The 16,612-nt window shown below is 39.8% G+C and overlaps 1 protein-coding gene across 1 annotated transcript in view; it reads left to right on the forward strand.

Annotated features, from left to right (window-relative positions):
- The first annotated feature begins 419 nt into the window (after positions 1–419).
- Positions 420–16,612, forward strand: part of SATB1 (SATB homeobox 1) — a 49,948-nt gene continuing 33,755 nt past the window's right edge. The window contains 3 exon segments of the mRNA XM_008062750.1: positions 420–541; positions 2,902–3,356; positions 11,134–11,346. Of these exon segments, the coding sequence (XP_008060941.1) occupies positions 433–541; positions 2,902–3,356; positions 11,134–11,346 (777 nt within the window). The 5' untranslated portion in view covers positions 420–432.

The raw sequence follows: 16,612 nt of genomic DNA on the forward strand, positions 1-16,612 counted from the left end.
GGTCCCTGGACTGTACTTTGAGTAGCAAGGAGATAGAGTCCAGTCAGGAAGATGCGAAGTGGCGTGTCTTTACGAGCTGTGATTGTAAAGACGTCTTCACGTATTTGGATTTATTGGGAGCAGCGGAAGTTTGTCAGCCTAGGAGTAGATGACATTGGTAGAGATTCGATCGGTGCCAGAGCAGAGGCTGGGGTTTGATAGCTTTATACTGGTCTCAGTGGGCTGTAGCTTGCTACTTAAATAAGCATTTGATGATCTACTTAATGAATTTTAAGAAGCTGAAGCTTTAGGCTAAAGTGTGAAACGAAAATGTATCAGTGCTCCGTTGATTAAAAAAAAAAAAACCACAGTCTCCACAATTGAAATCATTTCTGTGTTCCATCTTATGCCGCTATGTATTACAAATGCTCTCCCCCCCTCTTCACACAGAGTATGATTTCTTCCATTGTGAACAGCACTTACTATGCAAATGTCTCAGCAGCAAAATGTCAAGAATTTGGAAGGTGGTACAAACATTTCAAGAAGACAAAAGATATGATGGGTAAGCAAAAAAGCGTTGCAGGGTGGCTACATCTCACTACGTGTCATTGGGGGGGTTTATCAAAGTCACATCTAAAGCCAGGTCCTGTGACTGCCCAATTAGAGATCAATTTAGAATGTTTCTTTGGGGGTGGGGAGGGGGTATGAGTATAATGAGATAATTAAATTCAATAAATGTTTGTGTTTAAATCAGCCAAACTGACTTGGTTGTCAGACATGCAGGAAATCGAGGCGTGAGGGAGGGAGCTGTCATTTTTTTAACATCTTAGTGAAGACCTAACCAGGCCTTGAATAACTAATATTAGCTGTGATTTCTCTCACGGAGAAATCATGCTTTTGGGTTTTATGTTTTTGTGGGAAAGTACCCGCTTTTACACCCAATTTTTAAGGAAATTAAACTGTACTAAACTTGTTAATTTAAGCTGCATTAATAGTTTCCACAACTGAGATCAAGTGGTTTCTGTAGCAGCCCCAGCCAGCCACCATGGGTGGGCACTTTGGTGAGTGCCCTGCTGTACTTACTGTTCCCACGGGAAAAATCATCAAGTTATTTCTAAACTTTTAATTCCACTATAGCATCCTAGCTTAACATGGAACTTTAGATCAATATTTGTTATGCAGGAAATATGTTAAAATTGTCTGCAGTGTCAAATGACAGATAAAGGTTGTGTGCCGCACCTAAACATCTAGATGGTGGCATTTTCTCCCTGTTGGGTTTGCTAGCGTTCACAGACGCAAGCGCTGTGGTTTAGGATTACGTCTTAATTTCTGTTAAAGTTTTCTTTCTCATACTCGTAGCTTCCAAAAATATAATTTTAAATAATATAGGAATGTGATATTTAATATGCATAGTATTATGCCCTGTCTTAACTCTGTTTCTGTTTACCTCTGTTACATTCATTTAATAACAACAATTTTTTTCCCCAAGATTTTAAGAAACAAGAGAGCCTGAATCTTGAGCATATTTTAGCTTTTAATATTTGAAGAAAATCCATCCATCTACCCAAACAGATTCTTTGCCTTTTATAGCTTAGGGCTGAAATGAAGACAATGCATCATTTTCGGAGTAATTGCTTGAATTACTGTTCTCTGCGAATGGCCCACTTGGGCTGGTATCACTGGTAGAAATGGAAGGTTTCCTCCCCAATTCTTAGTTATATTGGCAGAGATCAGTGACTATGGCAATATAGGTTCCTCTAAATATAAAACCTACGTATTTAATGAAAAGAGAATCGACGATTAAAATCATACCAGAGTCCGTCCGTACATGGGAAGTGAGCGTACAGTGTGTTGGAAAGAAGACCCATTTGTGTAGAGCTCTGCACTCAGCCTTTCCAGGCAAGGTCACCCAGTCCCGGCCTCTCTTCATGGCAGCCAGGTGTTTATACGCCAACTCGCAGCCGGTCCACAGGAGGGACCTAGCCAAGGGAGAAGCATGCATCCTGAGTAGGTGGGAGGAAGGAGCAGGGTTCTGAGAGCATGGCCATAGTACCAGAACGAATCCCGCCCCATCCTCAAAGATTGTCTTCACATCTGGTGATACCCGCGACTTCTTGAGAAACCCTTTGAATCTTAGCAACACGGGGTGTGTTGACTTGCCATACCATGAGTCGCTGCATTATTCGTTTGTTGTTTACTTATTTATTAAATTTTAAAGATACGGGGTACTTGCAGGCATCCCTACCACCCATCATGGCTAGAATTAAATGAAACAAGCCATAGATGATAGTTCAACACAGTGTTCAGTATACACTCAGTTATTATTACTTATCGTTATGTTCATTTTATTATTTCTTTATCATATTGTTTTCTTTATATTCACTGTAGATAAAAATTGAACGTAGGTAACATTTTACATCCTCTTTTTTTCTCTCACACTTTTTACTTAGGGTACTGAGGTAAGTATCATGAGAAAATATTTGTGAATTTCTTCAGTTGCTTATTATCGTAAGCTTATTTTCTTAGCTCACCGTTTCTAGTTGCTGTTAAGCAAATGACATCCTTCGAGAAGCCATTTTAAAATAAACATCATTGCGTATTAAGCCTTCTCGGGGTAATGAGTGAGAGAGAATGACTGGTCGCAAGGAATTTGGATATGATTGATTTTATGCCTTAAATCTAAACCACGTTAAGACAGATCAGGAGCGCCTTCCCACATTCAGGGTTTGCCGACTTGTTCAGGAGAGGAAGGCGAAAACCCAGCCCGGTGAGCGGGCCTCATCTCGAAACCCGTCTCGGTGTCCTTGGCTCTTTGGGTGCGCCCGGGGCCTGCCGTCTCTCTTTACTTAGGACGTGATCAGAAATCCTTCCCGATGCCTGTGGCTGTTGGCTGAACGTGGTCTCACCTTTTGTCCACTCCAGTTGAAATGGACAGTCTTTCCGAGCTGTCCCAGCAAGGCGCCAACCACGTCAGCTTCGGCCAGCAGCCGGTTCCGGGGAACACCGCGGAGCAGCCTCCGTCGCCCGCGCAGCTGTCCCACGGCGGCCAGCCCTCCGTCCGGACCCCTCTTCCGAACCTGCACCCTGGGCTCGTGTCGACGCCTATCAGTCCCCAGCTGGTCAACCAGCAGCTGGTGATGGCTCAGCTGCTGAACCAGCAGTATGCGGTGAATAGACTTCTAGCCCAGCAGTCCCTAAACCAACAGTATCTGAACCACCCGCCCCCCGTCAGTCGATCTATGAATAAGCCTCTGGAACAGCAGGTGTCCACCAACACAGAGGTGTCTTCCGAAATCTACCAGTGGGTACGTGATGAACTGAAACGAGCAGGAATCTCCCAGGCAGTGTTTGCACGTGTGGCTTTTAACAGAACTCAGGTCAGTTTTGTTCTGTGTGTAAGTGGTTCTGCTCTCTCTCCCCTTTCTCACCTCCTCCTTCGGTCCCATCCATTCCAGTGTTTATTCTTTTGATCTGTACTAACATTTTGTCCTCATGTGGTCACATTGCCTGTTCCTGGTGGCGCCTCAGTTTCATCGCCGCTTGCCCTGTGCATGCCTCCTCCAGCAAGAGAGAGCTGAGTACAGGTCGATCCCAGCTCAGGGGCCTTGAATGGATACATTAAATATCTAAAATATTCTTGGCCAGGCGTCGTAGCATATGCCTGTTATCCCGGCAACTTAGGGAGGCCATAGCGGGAGAGTCGCTTGAGCACAGGAGTTCGAGACCCACTTAGGCAACACAGCGGGATCTCATCTCTACAAAAAATAAAAAAATTAGCTGGGTGTGGAGGCACATGCCTGTAGCTCCACCTACTTGGGAGACTGAGGCAGAAGGGTTACCTGAGCCTAGGAGGTTGAGGCTGCAGTGAGCTGTGACCCTACCACTGAACTCCAGCATGGGTGACAAATTGTGATCCCGACTGAAAAAAAAATTCTAAACTGGCGTTACTTATGCTTTTATATCATGGGATCGTACACTGTCAGTAGTCAAAAGGTAAGAAGAGCTTCATGACTAGGTCAAGGCCTTTGGCAGGATTCCAGGCTTCTGGCTGAGTATCTTTTCCATGGTCCCACCCGTATCAAACTTTAGTATATAAATGCTCTCTGTTTAAGTTCTTCTGCAACTTTTGTTTAAAAACACCTTGGAAAGCAATTTCTGGCATTTAAGTCTAAGCAGTCATTTTGAAAAAAATATTACATGGCTTATTAACATAAAATGTTTCTCCCTCCTGTTACTATTAAAGGTCTTCCAAACCTCATTCACTAGATCCCAGGGATCAGCAAACCCTATTCTGTGTAGACTATTTTTGACTTTGAGGGACATAAAAATCTCTGTCACGTTGTACAGTAATAAGCAGCCATGGACACTAAATGAATGGGTGTGGGTGTGGTGGTATTTCAGTAAAACTATTGGCAAAACGGGCCATGGGGGGGTTAGCCTGCAGACCTTGATTTGCAGACCCCTTTTCAACAGCTCACTGAGACCTACCTACACCCAAGTGTGCTTGTCCTTGTCCTGGGCAAATTCCTGTGAAGATGCCACCTGTCTGTGTGGAAGATGGTGAAGAAGATCATGGAGAAAAGGTGGTGTGTGAGATAAGCGGTCATGAGATAAAGATATTTGAGAAGCCCTAAGCAAGTTGATTCTATTGAACTGTGAATGAAGGGAATTTTTTAAAAATTCATTTGGAAACTAGTATGAGATAGAGTGTTTATTTCTGGCCCAGGCGCTGGCACGTGCCCACACACAAGAGAACATGTAACTTTGAGGAGAAGGAGGACATCATGTCTTTTCAGCTTCCTTGTTTCACCACTGTTCTTTCTTCTGTCAGTTTATGTTTGCTATTTTTCCTGAGTCATCCTTTCCTCTCATATTTAAGTTATTGTGTTTATTGCATAATCATAAGAATAAAATTCTGATACAAAAGTAATCTAGTATTAATTCTTTGTTGGTAAAGTTTACATAGGAGTATCTCAGCAGAGACTTATTTGTGACTTCCCTTACCTAGATTGGGAGTTAGGATACTTGTCAGAGGCTTTAAATCAGTGTCCGTTTTCAGCTTCTTCATCTGTTGTTTGTACATCTTTTATCTATTTTTAAAAGGGCGGTTGCACAAGGTTATGTCTCAGGTTAAAATTGTGTGGCTTCACCTACTTCCGTATTTTTACAGCTTAAAAAATGATGTTCATGAGCTGGTAAATCTATGACACCTGTATTCAGTTGGTGGATGATTACTGAAAAAAATGAATGACTGACTCAAAGGTCAAACCTGTAGCTATTTCTGTTTCTGGTAGCATTCTTCATTTTTGTAAGTGTAGTAACCACTAGTCATTCTCAGTATGAGGCAAAAAAAAGAAGTCTCTCCATAAAAGTCTAGTAACACATTTTGAATAGTTTAAAACCCATAAAGACAACATTGGCATAGATACAAATGACATGTTTATTTACTGAGAAGCATTTTTAAAAATGAGCAAATCACTTCTTGAAGCACTAAGAAAAGTCTACGTTATATGGTGGAGAACACCAAGAGAGTGGAACTGAGCAAAAGGAGGTTACAGTTGGTCCCATCGTTAAAGAGTTTCGTCTCAGCCATCACTGTGGAGAGGCGGGCACTCGTTCTGTCTTGGTTCCTAACACCCACAGATCTCACGAATACCTCTAGGATTTGTTCCTGGAAGAATGGCAGAATTTTCTTTTTATTCCCAATTAACAGCCTCTTTGAACAGGTAGTCATCTCTGTGGTTAATATCCAAAACAGTGACTTTATTTTTGCAAGGGTGAGAGGAGAATGAAAACCCGATACAGCTTGGGACAGACGCTTCTTGATTAATAATAGCCGATTTAGGAAAAAAGTCATTACCAAAAAATATTTCGAGTCCTCATCATGAAGGAGTTCAGTTTGAAATCTTTAGCTTGATCATGTGTACTGCTCTTTGGTAGAACTGGATGTTAGGCCATATTTGAAGCTGTTGTGCTTTAAATAAGTGATTTTATTTATATATATTAAGTGTTCACCCTTTGAGGACTAGCTTTTGCACGCGCAGGCATGCATGTCTTTTCAGTGGTCATACCACACACACACACATATCTACGCACACAGCTGCATTTATTCCAATGATTATGCATTCCTGTGAATGCATATAGTGTGTTTATTTCAAAGTGTATGCATTTCAATAAAAGCAGGTGCAGATTGAGAGTATGGTGTGAGAGTGGAGGACGAAAATACACATGCTAATGCATATGTATAGATGAGGGCACTGCAGAGTTAAATCACACGTTACACATTTGTGTGCACTGACTACTCCGTGCCTACACAATTCAGCTCTGCGTTTAAAAAAAAAGAATGCAGAATGTGTACATAAAAAATGCCAAGTTGCATGACATGGTCAGATGAAAACGTTACGCCCTATAAACAGTATGTTAAAACACAAATGTAGCAGATAACACGTTTAGGAATCGAGAGTTATTTTAGTCACTGGCGGCTGTGTCTTGTATGACTCTGAAAGACTGGATCTCGGGTTTTACCTCTCAGTTGAGAATTTTCTCATCGTCCTAAGAGGGTCCTCTAAATTGAAGCATGACCCTCTCTTAAAACTTCCACACACGACTATCTTTTGAAGTGTACGTTTTCTGAAAATTTATGGTACCTTTTATATGATTACTTGTTTTAAGGAATCTCCCCCCTTCTGAATTGATGGGCATCTGTTCTTTAATTGCTACTGAAGACACCAGCTTTTAGCATATGTCATTCATTCAGTTATGTCGACTTGATGTCTTTTTAATGGAAACCTAGGGCTAAAAGTAATTGCCAAGGCCTCGAGATTTATACTTTTCGGTTCACCTCTCTGTATTCTGGCTATTTAAAGGTTACGATACGTGGAAATATGTTGTTTAATGCCCTTTGGTTTTTAAAAGAATAAAACCCAGAGTTCACCTCTTATCCCATTCTGTGGCTTTCCCCACTCCCTTTTTCTCCCCCCCGCCCCCATCTTTGGCACACTTTATTTTCCAGTAAAATAAAGAATGAAGATGGATTATTCAAAACTGATAACAGTAATGGCCCATCATGTAATGTTTTATTGAATTTGAGTTCTGTAAATTATGTAGTGGAGAGAAATTTGCCTGCTTAAGTATAACAGAAATTGCTACTGTGTTCCTATAATTCTTCACAGTGTAATTTAAGAAAAGTCCACTATCCATATCACTATTGAATAAAAGGTAAAAAGGTGCTATTACCCCAACGTGACAGCTCGCAATTAGCCTACCAAGCGACAGAGATAAATGTGTCCACTTGCAATTTACCTGGCACAGGTCCAAGGCAGTAGGCGGGGCTTGAAAACAGTCTTTCACCTGGAAATGTGATTAGAAATTCACCAAACAGAGGCAGGTAGCCTGGAAGGGTATTCTGTGTATTTTCTCTTTAGGAGGGAGGTCTCATCGAATTGTATTTTCCTACTGAGGGCTTTGAAGTTCCATGAAGCTGATAAAATCTATTTGAATCAGTGATTATGTTCAAAGAGGAGACAAGCGGGAGGCCAGACAGGCTTTTTGTTCCGATTGGCAGTCTCTTTCGCTTATCTGCTGTTTTAAAGAATTCATAATTAGCTTTTGGAAGTACTGATAATATTTATAGAAGGTTTTTTCTTTTTTTTTGCAATTACTAATGAATTTTACTTGTAATAACTTGTAAACTCTTTTTGGAATGTAAAAAAAGGTTTAGGAATTCATCCCTAAATTTATTCTTCAATTGAAAAAAATTAGAACTTGAAAAAAAATAGAATTCTCAACATAACCACTCTGTAACAACAGTGCAAAATAATTTTACGTTTTCATTGATACAGCACATATCTAATTATTTGTAAGATGTAGCATCCCAATGAAAGACAGCCTCTCATTTCCAATAAAATTAAAATTCATGAGGTGCTGGTAACTTCCTACATAACATACAAGTTCTCAAGTTCTTTTCAGAAACAAGAGTGACTAATGATTTTGTTTGATTTGGTTCAACAAATTGAGCACTGATGGTGCACAATATTGATGGTATGTTTTAGTCCTGGTGTTTCAGCATATTCTGTGACATAACAAGCCAGGTACTTTATGGCCTTGGCATACCGTTTTTTAGCATGAAGAAGAATTTTGGGTAAGAGATCCCTCTTACTGGACAATCTACTGTGGGGGCTGACTGCTAATGACCCTAGCAGGTCTGTATTGTATCTTCAACCATAAGAAATGGGTAAGAGGGGCCACATGCATCTTGAATCCATAAATGCAACTATTCAAGAGACTGCCATATCTGAGTTCTGGTAACAGTCATTTTGCTTCCAGAATTACTCTAAAGTGACAATTTTTTTTTTTTATAATTAACACTAATCAAAATGTTTTCTAACAATATTTTCAAGCTTTTCCACCAGGGGGCACTCCCCTCATTGAAAGCTCTGGGCCAAAAAAAAAAAAAAGAAAGAAAAGAAAAGAAAAAAACCCAAAGGTTTCTAAAACACCTGAGACTGTCTACACTGGCTGAGTTAAAGCTCTTTGGGTGTTCAAGGGTTGGGAACATGTTGATCCAGACCATCAACATATTCCAGGCAGAAAAACTGTACTTGTTCTGGTAGAATAATTAATTTAATTGGAAATTGTCTTGCCCCTAACACACTTGTATGCTAAGTTGGGAAGACATGCCAACATGGAGAATATGGGTGGAGAACCGTTTGGATTTGCTCCCAGGTGACGTGCTACTTTGTACCATCAGCTATACCTGGATGACTTAGTCTCACGTTGGCAAGACTTGAGAAAGAATATTATTTTGTATTTTTTTGTGGATTTGAATTTGCCACTGTAGGTCTCTGCTGCCTCCAGAAACATTTTTGATAGAAATTTGTGAACTATTACTTCATTGTTTGAGATGTCTAAATGTCTAGTTTTAAGTTTTCTAAATAACATCCTAAATATTTATAGGATATTATTTTCCCTAATGTTTTTTTAAATTATTAAACAATCTAGGTAGATAAACATTTCACAAATTGCTACATACTCTATAATTGAAGGCCCACCATGAGTACTAATGATTACCACTAGAATTTACCCATGGGTAGCCATCCTGTTCTTAAGTTTCTATCACCTATTTGCAATTTTTTCTATCGGTGGTCTGCATGCGCATAATTAATCCATTTATTAAATATTTATCAAACATTTAATGTGGTAGGCATTACACTGGGATGACAAGAATGAATATTAAATCCCTCAAGGAATTTGTAACATATTTATGAATACTGAATGTTTGCATCGATCTCTGTTTTTGTGTACTTGATGACGTGTTGCTTTGTCAAGCACATTTTTAATACATAACATTTGGTGGGAGGAGGTAGAGAGTTTAGGACTATTTTATTATTCCCTTTTTCAAGCATTTATTTTTTTTGAGACCTATATGCTTTGCTTTCAATGTGGTTCATCAGAGACACAGTCAATCTAATTAGTTGGCCCTGCGCAAATTAAGTAGCTGGATGATGGACTGCCTGTTGGACTGAATTTTAGTTTGTTGGTCCGGAAGTTCTGCTCCTGTGTCGGACACAGTTGTGGCGTTTCTTGTCAGTGCTGTGAACCAAAGGACGTGTGCCCTTCATTCTTCAGTCTCGTTTCTTAGCGTATAACTGAAAGTTCAGGTCTGATTTCCAGGCTTTGATTGTAATAAGCTAAGTGAGAGACAACTTTAAAATGGACCCTGAAGCCTTCTGCACCTGTCAAAGGTTCGTTTGAATGCTAGTTTGCAAATCATTTGAACAATTGGACGGTGCTTCCATACTGTCTGCACTCAGTCGTTATAGTTAGACAATATGATACAGTATCCTTGAGGAATTGGGAACAAAACCAGGTTTGTACTTCTAGGAAATCATTAAAAAAGGCTCAAAAGTTAGAATCTTGGGGCTGCATGATTTTGGCATGACCCTTTACCTTCCATCTGCCAGTGGACCTGTTAGCCATTTCCACAGATGATTGGAAAATTGCAAATTACATAGAAAGCTTGACAAAATTGTATTCTCAACTCTGTTGGGAGAAGCTGATATTCTGGCTAAGTGAAGAAATCAAATGTGTCTTGGTATTTCAAGCATTGCTTCTTGTACAAGATCGAAGAAACAAGGGCTGTGTAGACCTTATAAAACGGACAGAAGATTTTTCTAATGCTTTTGGCTCATATTACTCCTCCAAGACATTGAGGGAGCCATCCATTTTTTAAAGAGTTCTTCTAAAAGTTAAGAAAAATCACTTGACAATTAATGCTCTTGTTTGGGGAGCAAAGACACTGTATGAGGATTTTCTATTGGTTTGTAAAATTCTCCTATTACTAATAACAGGTGTTATCCCCCCCCCCCCAAATTTGTCAGTTACAGAATTGGGTAATGTTCTTTTCCTTGGCATGCTGAGATAGATTTTTACAATGTGGAAAAGTGGTCATGTATTTCAGATTATATCTATGGTTTCCAAAGTTCCAAATGGCAACTTGTTCCCCAGCAGTATGTGACATGGTGTTTCAAATCATCTGGGATAGTCAGTGTAGTTGCCTTCAAATGGTAAATGTTAAGGGTCACCTGATGTCGTGTACTTTGATAACGTGTGGAGGGTAAGCAATCACTTAAAACATCGCCTGTGAAAAATAAATCGTAGGTGATGCTTTAGTAATCATCTTTTTTCCCCCTAAGATATTACACGTCATTTTCTGGTATTTTCTTTGAAATTGTGACGGAGTTCTCTGGAAATGGCTTTGTCTCTTTACGTGTTGGGCTGTTGGCATTCCCTTGCCTTTGTGTAGGCAGCTTGAGAACTGTGCAGTTCAATGCTGCTGTATTATGAGGATTTCATTTAGTCTTAACTTCCCTGGATCAGTCTCTCTGTGAAAGATTTCATGGCAAGTTAAGCCACTCAAAGGAGGGAGACCAATTAGGCAGTTTCAGTTTATGTTATATGTAAAGCAGATGCTTAATAAAATTAAGAATACAATCGAGGCTCTCTTCTCCACCACTTCAGTGCTAACTAATATATTCCTACGCAGAATTAATGCCTCTGACTGTGCCTCTTCTGAAAGGGGTGAGAAGAAAGGGAAGCCGCGCCGCAGGCGGGCCAAGCCCTGAGCGCTCACCCTGTGCCTTGTCTTCCCCGCAGGGCTTGCTTTCAGAAATCCTCCGGAAGGAAGAGGACCCCAAGACTGCTTCCCAGTCTCTGCTGGTAAACCTCCGGGCTATGCAGAATTTCTTGCAGTTGCCGGAAGCTGAAAGAGACCGGATCTACCAGGACGAGAGGGAGAGGAGTTTGAACGCTGCCTCGGCCATGGGGCCGGCTCCCCTGATCAGCACACCCCCCAGCCGCCCGCCCCAGGTGAAGTCCTCACCCTCCTAAGACTCTTCTTTGTTGGGCTTTTTGTTTTGGAATGTTTGAGAAAGACTCTCAATAAGAAATTAAAGATGTAGATTTAGATTTTTTTTTTTAATTCGTAGTGCTACTTGAGAATTTGGTCCCAAATCACTACTCTGATCTACAAACAATATGCTGATCATTAGATGGAACAATGAAAACTGCTCTGTGTTCCTTCATTCTTCGGGGGTGGAGGTAGTCTTTAAATGAGATATTTATGTCTACTACTTTTATTAAGTGAAGAAGTATTTTAAACTCAGTGGAAGAAGAGAAAGAATCAAGTCAATTTTATCCCGACCAGTTTTAGAACCATCATTTGAATAGTAAATAAATAAAAATAAATAAGTGATTTCATTTGTATTTATGCTTTCCAATACCAACTGCAGCTGGTACCAATTACACATCATCTCGTTTGTAATCTTTCATAATTAAGTTTAATACAATCCTTGAAGGCAGCTTTAAATGGGGCTGATAAGGAATTCCATCCATATTTCCAGAAATGGGCACATTTTCTTTTTCTCCAAATTCTTGCACTCTTGAGGAAGGAAAAGACTCACCTTCCAGGTAACTGTGTGTATTTGCAAGTGTATTATTTTTTAAAGTAAGTTTAAAATGTGGCCTTACAACTATTATGAGGATCTAAGAAATTAATTTTCAATCCAAACGATTAGATAAAAGATTAGTAGTTAGTATGTTAGACTCAAAAGCCACAAGCAAATGTATTTTAAAGCAAACTCTTAAAAATAAAGTCAGCTAACTGAATCTCCTTTCTCTCTCATTTACTTTTTAAATGAACTATATCTTCCGCTCTGAAACAAATAAATAAAAATAAAATCAACTAAAACTGGATAAAAACTGAGCGTGGGCAACAAGATCCCAGTATTTACTTAACATAATGTCATCATGAAATTATATCTTGATGTTAATTTCTTTTTACCAATAGTGAAAGGGAAATCGTACATTTCCAAGCATAGAAAACTGGAAGGAGCCTGTTCAACACTAAAGAATGAAACTGCTGCAGATACTTCACAAAAAAGAAATAGGTATAACATTCAGCCACTTGTTGAGGGCCTTAAATTGCTTATCGTAATGAAACAATTGTTTTTTAGAAATGTCACAAAAATCCACTTTCTCCATTTTATTTAATGAGCACCAATCTGGTCTTGATTTCTGTAGATGCAGACCATAAGGAAACCATGACTGTCACTGTGAATAGGAAAATCATGCTTCTTTAGGAGAAAAGTTTGGCATCTGTAGCCATGGCTCACCCACCTGCCCACACACCCACAGTTGCTGAATGTGACCGCTAAAGCCTCCTCCAAGTGTTTCCTAAGAGTGAAGAGCTCTTCATGCCCACATGTATGACTTGTAAGAGCCATTAGGGAGAAAATGCCATCCTTTGGATTTGGCTTGCCACCTTTCCTCAGGGCTTGTTAGCACTGCACCCTCATTCCTTAGCTTCTCTCCTGGGCCGTGATTTTACTTCTCACCTAATCTGCCCTGCCAGGAAAGAATGGCCTGCTTAAGACCAATGCGAGCCTCAACCTTGAGCTGCTTTTTTAAAATCTAGTCAAATGTTTGACTCAGGGGTCCTTAAGACAGCTTTTGTTTTCTAATGTTTGGGGATTTTAGCGATTTTCTTTCTTTTTCAAATGTGATTCTGCACTCATTCATCGTATTTTTTCTTGAACCAAAGCAACCCTAATTCTTGTTTTAAGTGGTGTTTCTTTTAGTAGGCTATTAAGATACTGTTGCGTGGCTTTTATGCTTAAAGGCTTTATCTGCTGATAAGTGGGGTTAGAAGATATCCATAATTTATTTTGGCCTGCATTATTGATTAACTGGTTGAGCTACCCTTCACTATATTTGTTTGTTCTCAAGAGGAGGTGAGACTGAACCCATAGCTAGGATATTCTGCCAGTGAGGAAAGTATACAGTGTGCAGATACTGTGGATTCCTAGTGAAACTGTTTCAAAGGAAATGTTTCGTGTGTGTGTGTGTGTGTGTGTGTGTGTGTGTGTGTGTGTGTGTGTGTAATTGTATTTCTCTGCTGTCATACAAATCTTTAAGGTATCTTATTTGCCTCGTAGAAAATTCCTTTGCATTACTTAATATCATCATTACAGAGCTCACTACCAATTGGTTCACATTTTACCCTTGAACAGTGATTCAGTGAATTAAATTTTAAGAAACCCTTAATGTGTTAAAAGTATTATAAATGTGAAATGAGTACTTTAGATTTGGAAAAACATGTTATAGAGCAGTTAAATGAGCATTGTTTTGTAGCAGCTGAAATCAAATGCTTAAACTGGAACCAATACACCACATATAAGGTCTTAATATGCTTATTAAAAATAACTAAAGGGACAGAAAGGGGGAAACCACGGATACAGAAGCAGACTGCAACATTTTGTCTTTTTGAAATTTTATATTATGTCAGAGAGAGTCTCGTGAAATAATGTATTCCATTTCCCCCAAAATGTAGAGATTCGAAACATCTTTGGAGATAGATCTTGGGCTTGGGTTACATCTAAACCCTGATTTCTTTCTAAAGAAGTGACTGCACATGCGAGGCAGAGGCCCTTAACAACTCACAGAAGACACAGGCCACCTCGAGGCCTGAGAGACTGGATCCTCTTCCAGTTCCTTATCGACTGTAAATCATACAACAGGTGATTCTGGAATGCCCCTGGGTCATACTCCAGGCCCTAAATGCTGGAGGGACTTGGAGTCTAACTCATCTTCAAGAGGGGACTTCCCTGGCTCGTCAGGCCAGGAAACACCAAAACTCTCGGCTGGCCCTCGGCCCAGAGGAGATGCCTCCTGGCAATGGTGTCCCATCACAGCTCACATGCTCTCATTCGAGAACTAGGACTGTCTTGCACTTGATGATGGTTCACAGTTTTCTAAGCACCGTTCCATCCACGAATGGCTTGAATCCTCATATCCACCTTTTGCTAGAAAACTGAGAAAACCAAGCCTGAGGTTTAGTCAGGAGTTTTCAAATCCCCTGCTCTGTCTGCTGCTTTTTGCTTTGCCTCAGGCCGCCCCCTCAGAGTACAAACTTATTTTAGAAAGAAGAGAACGAAACTTGGGGATTTTTTTTTTTTCTGCCTGCCATAGAGAATAGGAAGTTTTCTTGTTAGACTAGGAAGAGGAACACATGTGAGAGGATCTTCCTCATGAAATCTATTCTGTGTTTGACATGTGACCCGCTTGGGAAGACTGGCCCATGGCATTTCTGGGTTGTGGGGGAAACAGCCCCTTCCAAACTTGGGTCGTATGATGGTATCTTGAAGGACCCAGTTCCCTTCCTCACCCCCAGTCCCCTGGTCTCCTTAAAAGTTTCTTTTCACTCTATGCTTTGCGAATTTACCTGATGAGGCTATTTTATTTTGTTGATAATACAGTAATTAATAATTGTTCTCTCAGAGTGATAAGTTCTACAGAACAGTTTTAAGTGATGATTTCTTCCTTTAGGTGTGTGCTTATTTTCGTTTTGTTTGTGTATTTTAATATGTGTGACTCTTGGAGTTAATTTAGCTATTTCTGTTTCTGTAAAGACTGTTTGAAAGCATATAATTATCAAGTTACAACTGTTACATGAATCATACAACTCTTTTTTTCTTCATCTTTTTTACACATCTTTGTGTAATTCTTTAGTTTCTTCTAAAGGAAAGTGTGATATTTTATAACAATACTTGAGAAAATTTGTGGAGTTGATCTAAGAAATATATAATTAATCTGGTAGCTGCACTGTTGTGTCTCTTTACGACAGGTCCCTCTAAAATGAAATATAGGTTCGTTTTGATTTCAGGTTTGATGACGGACAGCAACTTCTTAACACTTGGGAGAGGGTTTATTTATTATGAAACCATCCAACATCATTTTATGATCTTACTGCCTATAAAACGCTTCCCATTAGTAGTCATCTTTTAAAAGCTAGAGGACTTTTAAGTCTCGATTTGGAAAATAGTTAATTTTGTTCCTAAAAAAAAAGAAAGAGATGTCTAAAAAGATTAAACCATGGTACTAAAGACGGTGTTAATATAGAAAAGTTTGGGACGGGAAATATCTTTCATCACCAACAAGCCTCCATAGGATAGGACATTGCTTATTCAGTATTACTAAGAAAACATTTGTAATTTCCAAGCCTTGAAAGACTAAGTTCGGATTGGACTTTAACATTAATTAAAAACCGTTACCTACTAAAAATCAAGACCTTAATGAGCTGGATTTATCGGAGGGCCACCAGAAAGCAAGTCCAACCTGTGTTTAATAAGTAGAGAATTTTTGCTAAGTAGAGAAGGCCAGGTTACAGTGTCATGAACTGGGTGTAACTCCATGGTTTCTACGATGACAGAACCTCTCTACTCTAGCCGTTTTCTCAGTTTTAAAATGGGGCCATCCTAGTTACCTACTCAGGGCCGTTAGGCAGCTGAAGAAGTTAATATACATTAACCCAGTGCCCAGCACGTAATAAACAACTAATAAATGTCAGCCTTTATTATCACAATTATTAAAACTACATAGAACTTTAATTGTGTGTGTGTGAGAGAGAGAGAGAGAGAGAGAGAGCGCGAGCTTGCGTGAGCAGCCCTCACGCATCAAAAGAGTGGTGCATTCACCAATCAAGGCCAGAGCAGAGTTGCTTTGTGGAACCTTAAAGAGCGATTTGATGCATCTAGTGATCCATGAAGGAGCAAATAGAGTTTTCATGGGAAATGTGTGTTCCACTGCACAATTTTAGGAGCATAAAAGCAGACCCCGGTGCTCGCTCCCCCGTCCACACGTGGCAGGGCAGGTCGGAGAAGCTCCAGTTCCTAGCTACTTCCCGGCGCCGCCTTCCTAATGGAGTAAGAACACCCTACCTTGATAAAAGCTGTTCTGAAAGCAACTGCATTTATTTTGCCTCCTGTGCTATTTGCAGAGAGGAGCTGAAGAGTAGTTTGTTTTGCCTGGAATGAACTACTTTATGAATTTTAATGTGTGATATAATATTAAAAGCTAAACCAGGATTAAAGAAGATTTTTTTTTTTTTGTACTAAGCTAAAATAGTACTTAGTAGAGTGAGGTATAAAAGATTTTTGTTTCCATTTTTACCTGGGGAAAAATTCGGCTTTCATATTTTTGAAGAGCTGTCCAAGTCAGTTTCCCTGAAGCAATAGCTTGTGTTTAGGAAAAAAAAAAAATGTGATTCCAGAATTCTAATAGCTTATCTGCTATAAGA

Source organism: Carlito syrichta, unplaced genomic scaffold, assembly GCF_000164805.1.
Source record: "Carlito syrichta isolate Samal-C Ts95f unplaced genomic scaffold, Tarsius_syrichta-2.0.1 Scaffold305823, whole genome shotgun sequence".
NCBI classification, from domain to species: domain Eukaryota; kingdom Metazoa; phylum Chordata; class Mammalia; order Primates; family Tarsiidae; genus Carlito; species Carlito syrichta.